This window comes from Durio zibethinus, chromosome 14 (genome assembly GCF_047325235.1).
Source record: "Durio zibethinus cultivar Kanyao isolate XHJ-2024 chromosome 14, ASM4732523v1, whole genome shotgun sequence".
Lineage (NCBI taxonomy): Eukaryota > Viridiplantae > Streptophyta > Magnoliopsida > Malvales > Malvaceae > Durio > Durio zibethinus.
In genome coordinates this window covers 12,249,027-12,254,843 of record NC_143175.1, presented here as the reverse complement: position 1 = coordinate 12,254,843, position 5,817 = coordinate 12,249,027, and the positions used below count along the sequence as shown (strand labels likewise).

Below are 5,817 nucleotides of genomic sequence, written 5' to 3'. Positions count from 1 at the left end.
AGTGGAACTCTGGTCAAAAGAAATCTGGTGGCTGCAGGAAAAACAATTGCTCAAAATAAAATTAGAAAAAAAAAAAAAAAACAGAAACCTTTCGACCCAAGGATAGATGATATATAAATATAAACGGTCCGTCTTTCCTCTTTCATTTTGTCTTATGTAAATGAATTAAACCCTTGGATTAATCAAGTTTTTCCTCATATTTAAATACTAATTAGTTAATTTCATAGTAAAATTAATCCTTAATAGTTAGTGTTTTCTTACACAAATAAAACAAGTAAAAATCCCCCGTCACCAATAGTTACAAGCTCTTTCAGAGGTTGTACTTCTATTACTTACTACTACAATCTATTAAAAAAAAAAAAAAAAGACAACTAAATTTGCTGATTCTTTCCCTTACTCAGCTTAAATCCATACCTGTCCCAGAAGCGCTGATCTCCTTGGTTTACAGCAATATCAAATGAATTGATGATGTCATAAGAATTTGAAGCTGATGAGTCCATGGCCTGATTTATCCTTGGTTTAACATCAAAGGAATCAAGCTGCAGAAAATAATTGCTGCTCATGAAATCTTCCTTGCGTTTCTTGTAACGCTCTGCATTAGTCATGTCAAAGTACATCTGCATATTGTCCCACTTCTCTTTACACTCAACTGCTTCACGTTCATAACCCAAACTCACCATTTTTGCTTCTATTTCTTCCCATAGCCTATGCTTTGAATACCCAGTAGTTTCCTGGAATCTTGGTTCCAAGCTTGTCCTAAACCGTATCAAGCTTGAGATTTCATGTTCACTCCATCTGTTTGTGCTCATTTCATCCTGGTTTTTGGTCACAGGCGCTTCTGTTGAGAATGAAACTTCTAGTCCTTTCCCTGTAAACTTCTTCAGAACCTCCATTAATGCAGCATCGCGAGCTTCAAACCAAGCTCTCTTCTTGACCCAGAATTCATGTTCCTTATCAAACCGAGCAGTCTCTTGTCTCCTCCATTCTTCCTCTTTCGACATTCTCTCTTGCTCTTTATCTTCAATGGTCTTCAACATTCTTTCCATCAAAACATCTTGTGATTCGATTAATTTCTTCATCTGTGACTCCACAAAGTCCTTCACCTTCGTCTTCCATCCCTTCTTAACCCTCGAACTGCTTCCACTCTTCTTATTCTCCGTAGACTGTTTCATCATAAAAGCAATGGCTGAAAGGTCGTCATCATTGTTTTCGGACGATGAAGTATCAAATTCAGATGCATTGGAGAAACAAAGGCTCTCACTTAGTTTCTGTTTCTGCATGGATTCTTGATGATTTTCTTGGTTCATTGCGTTGTTTGAAGTCCGGGAAAGGAGAGTCCTTTGGGCCAGACTAGTTTCTGAGACTGAACTTTGATTGTTTGTTTCACCGTAGAGGGCTTCAAGTTGTCGAAAGAACCTGTAATTTTTCCCATCTTGTCTTCCTGATTTACCTTCCTTAGTTTTCTTGTAGTATTTGTACAGATTCTCAAACTTCTCTCTACATTTCTTCCCACTTCTCTGGTACCCATGTTCCTCCGCCATTATTCTATAAATCAAGTTATGTAGAATATCAAGAAATCAAAAAAAAAAAGGGGTAAAACTAACCCTAGTTTCAGGATAAAGTTTCCCTTTAGCCTCCAACACGAACTCATAAAAGAAAGAAGACAAAACAATAATTATTAAATAATTAATATATTCCTCTAACAGTAGCTTATGGATCGATGTTATTATGCCTTCACTTTCTTTGGTAAGTAATAGTTTTTAAAATAATAAGGATTCAATGTTCAAAACATTCTTATATATGGACAGAAATTATTCCATCCACTATAATTTTGTCTTTAAACTCTACACACAAGATTAATAGGATGACAGTTAAAGTATATTAGAAAATTAAAAAATTACTAATTAAAAAAATAAACATGTGTAATTTTTTAATTCCACTTAAAAAATTAAAAGATTATGTGTATCAAATACTAACTATAATTAAATTTATAAGTTCAAACATGCTGCAGGTTTAAATATCCTGTCTTTATGTTAAAAAGGTAGATGACCTATTACCCTGATTGAGCAAGAGGGTTTTCCATGTAATACAAAATGAAATTAAGATTGGTTGGTAAGAGTTTGCTGAAATGAAGTCAGTTTATCTTAGGAATCCAGTAAAGGAATATATACCAGGGATCAACCAATTGCAAAAGCAAGACAATCTAATTTAATTATGAAAGAGTTTTTTTTTTTAAGAAAAATAACACCTGCATCTCTGAGTTGCATCTCTGAGTTAACTCACAGCCCTGTTGCTTTCATTCAGAAAGAATGCCCAGCTAAAACAAAACATCATTTGATTGAAAACCTTTTTACTTTTCATATAAATGGAAAGACAAACTGTTTGTACTATGCAAAGAAAAAGAGGGTGCCTTAATTAAACATATCACGAATTTGGAACCAAAAAAAAAGTAAAAATGGAAATCCAAGTAATAATAATAATAATAATAATAATAAAAGAAGAACATATAAAACCTCCAGTGAGTTTAGTGCAATGTATTACAGTAAATACAGTTTGATCAAATATCTATACCTAGACACCTCATCCCACAAGGGTCCTTTCTGATTGGCCTCCTTGAACTTGGAATCAAGTCTAGATCTGATCTCAAGCAGAGTAAGAGTCTCTTGCCTCGGCCACCGACTGTTTCCACTATCGATGATTCCCAGACTCCATCCACCATTCTCCATCTCAACTCCAAACAGTGATGCGCAAGGACCAGAAGCTGAAGCAGTAATAGCACTGGAGGCAGAAGCACCTGGGAAGTGATCATTGTCAAACCTAACCAAACCGTTAGGCATCGCCATCCCATTGCTCACCATGAAGGCTTCGTGGTATGGAGCTAATGGAGCCATGTTTCTATGAGCAAAGTATGGTTCAGAGGGTTGTGGCACGGTTGCCGGAAAATCGGTTCCCCTGGCTGGAAACCGCAGAAGATCAGGAAAGCCGTACTGATCACCCATTTCCGTTAGTTTTTCTTAGAGTGGAAAAAAATTACTGAATAGAAAGAGAGAGGGAGAGAAAAAGAGTCAAAATGTTTGTACGAGATAACAGGACTTGTTTGAACCTTTTTCTTGGGAGACAGGATCCGAGTCTACCGCAACTTTTACTCACTTCAATTTTTTCTCTCCCTCTCGTGTAATAGAGCGTATACCTAAATTGAGAACCAATCAAACGTTGAAAAATGTCAAACCATTTATCGAGGATGGATATACGAGGGCGCAGAAACTGATCAAACGACGCGTGTTGACTATTGAGTGCTTGCATTTTGTCTTTTGACGAACCATGTGGTGGGATTCTCCAGATGGCCCTCTGCATCCACTGCCCCTGGCTAAGAACTATTGGCTTGTTGCTCTCTCCATTTAAATGGCTGAGCCATTGCTTTCATAGTATGGTTGTGACGTTGGATGCCGCTGGCCTTCTCCATGCTTCTATTATTTGTCAAATATATTATCATCACCGTACGTGAGAATTCATTCATAATTCATATATACATATATATATATATATATTAATGATCCAAAATGTATTTGCAATTGCAGATCTTAATACCTATGAATAATCAATAAACAAGGTAATTAGGGTTTGAGTTGGGTCAATTTGGTCAGATAATTTCAAATGAAAATTTTCAGATAATTTTATATTTGAGTTATTTTATATTAATGTGATCTCAAATTCGAATCTTTTTGAGTTAGAATGATCACATTATTTAGGTTATAGTTTTTTTGTTAAAATTTTTTTTTTAAATTAAATCAATTTAATTTTGAATTATTTGAAATCATTGAGTTTAAATTATTTTAAGTTCAAATTATTTTAATTTTGAGTTTATTGGATGGATTGAAGATGTTGAATTTTCTTTATAAAATCGAATTAATTGAAATTTGAGTGGATTAACATGAGGTTTTTAGTATGGATTAGTTTTCCCAACTCTAATGATAGTTGAAGAAAATATATTGCAAACTAATGAAAAGGAGCTAGACCATTGCTAGGATATAACAGTTTTCTAATAAGGATACATGATTAAAAATATTGTTGTTAAGAGGGTTTCTTTTGTTTGCAAGTGTATCGTATCATATATGCTTAAAAAAATAATTTTAATTTTGTTTGGTAGAAGAATGAAAAGATATGAAGATGAAAATTTTATTAGTCTTACAAAATTTTCATCTTCACCTTTTTTTTTTATCCTCCCAACTAATCAACCAAGTTATAAAGTCGATGTCATGAAATTCAAGACTTCTTTTTCTTGCTTTTGTAGCAAGACACAAAGAACTGAAGAGGCTTAGATTTAGATTTGGTTGGTTCTTGCCTTGGTTTGAATTGAAGGGTCACTTTCTATCTCGTGGAAAGTGTTTACTATAAATTTTTGTACTAGAATTGCAGAAAAAAAATAAAAATTGTACATCACTTCTTTTTAGGTGGAATACTGGAATTGTACAACAAACGGAATATTAATTATTTGAATTACCACGCTGGAATTGTACAAACCTCTCTAGTCCCTGAACTTTCGTATTTTTGTTGAGTCAATAATCGACTTTGTTAACATGGTAATGATAAATGGTTGATGAGAAGGATTTTGCTGACATGTCAATGATGTGGCTTTTTAAGATATTATTTTTGCTTAAATGGAATTTTTGAAAAGGGAATTAATCAAATGGATTACATGTTCAAAAATACGTATTATTTTTTATTTTAATTTTTTAAAATTTGGAATAAAAAAATTGAAAAATAAAAAAACCCAAAAGCTAAAAAAGTTTAAAAAATTAAAATAAAAAATGAAAATAAGTGAAATTTGTTAAAAAGAGAAAGAAATGAAAATTCACCTCAACCCCTCTAATTTTACCATCTTCAATTAAGTTATTCAAAGGTCAAAAAAAAAAAATAATACGTTGATAATCAATAATCTTTTCACAATGTTTTATTTTAATCCATAATCTTTAAAATTTAATTTTTGAATTTATAATTTTAAAAATATTTTAAATTCATCTATTCCATCAATCATCTTTACAAATTCAAAAACATGTCACATCAATACTATTTGAACATTATTTGACATGAATTTTAATCCAAAAATCAAATAAATCAATTTTTTATCACATGAATATTTATGTGGTATTGGTACGATGAATTCTATCATTTGAATTTTAAATATTTTTAAAATGTAAGTAAGTTTTTAAGGCTGTGAATGAAAATAAGATAGTTTTTAAGGCTGTGAATGAAAATAAGATATTATACCAAATGCAATGTACTGTTTTATTTTATACTAACTTTTGTCACATCTCCAATTTTTATTTTTATATCATAAAAATAAATTAAAAAATAAATCATATAAAAAGATAATTTAAAAAATATTAATAGATTTTTGGATGTATGTACAGAAGTTACAAAAAGACCAAAGATTCGGTCTCAAGATTTGAGGAGAATATGCGTTTCAAAATTTAATAAATTTTAAACTTATTCCAACGGTCCAAACCATTTTGAAAAGTTTTTTTAATTACCCCCTCAGTCAGGCCGGTGACGGAAGCAAAAAAGAGAAGAATTGTTGTTCCCATCAGCAGGTCCGTGAACGACAATCAAAACCGTCCATTACCGTTCAACAACCACTCTCCGGTCAAACTATGACGTCAGATCTGATAACTTACCCCATACGATTGCAGACCTGAGGACTTCTTCCAAATTAATGATTTTATTGTTATTTTTCTAACAGTAAAATGAGGCCAAATTTGAAGCCTAGCTGAGCCATGAAGCCAATTTTAAAAAAAAATGGCAAAAGTGCAGGCTGAT

The 5,817-nt window shown here is 32.3% G+C and overlaps 1 protein-coding gene across 1 annotated transcript; it reads right to left on the bottom strand.

Annotated features, from left to right (window-relative positions):
• Positions 1 to 214: 214 nt before the first annotated feature.
• LOC111295023 (trihelix transcription factor PTL-like) lies at positions 215 to 3,093 on the bottom strand. Its single transcript, XM_022888366.2, has 2 exons — positions 2,572 to 3,093; positions 215 to 1,545 (listed from the first exon to the last, which is right to left on the bottom strand). Exons 1-2 carry the CDS (start codon positions 2,997 to 2,999, stop codon positions 372 to 374), a joined length of 1,602 nt encoding a protein of 533 aa, XP_022744101.2. The 5' UTR covers positions 3,000 to 3,093; the 3' UTR covers positions 215 to 371.
• Positions 3,094 to 5,817: the final 2,724 nt, after the last annotated feature.

Excerpts from the sequence above, each read along its gene's own strand:
- LOC111295023 (XM_022888366.2), bottom strand. The coding sequence starts at position 2,999 with ATGGGTGATCAGTACGGCTTTCCTGATCTTCTGCGGTTTCCAGCCAGG. Across the intron at positions 1,546-2,571 it reads TTGTGGGATGAGGTGTCTAG|AATAATGGCGGAGGAACATG; the intron begins GTATAGATATTT and ends CTTGATTTATAG.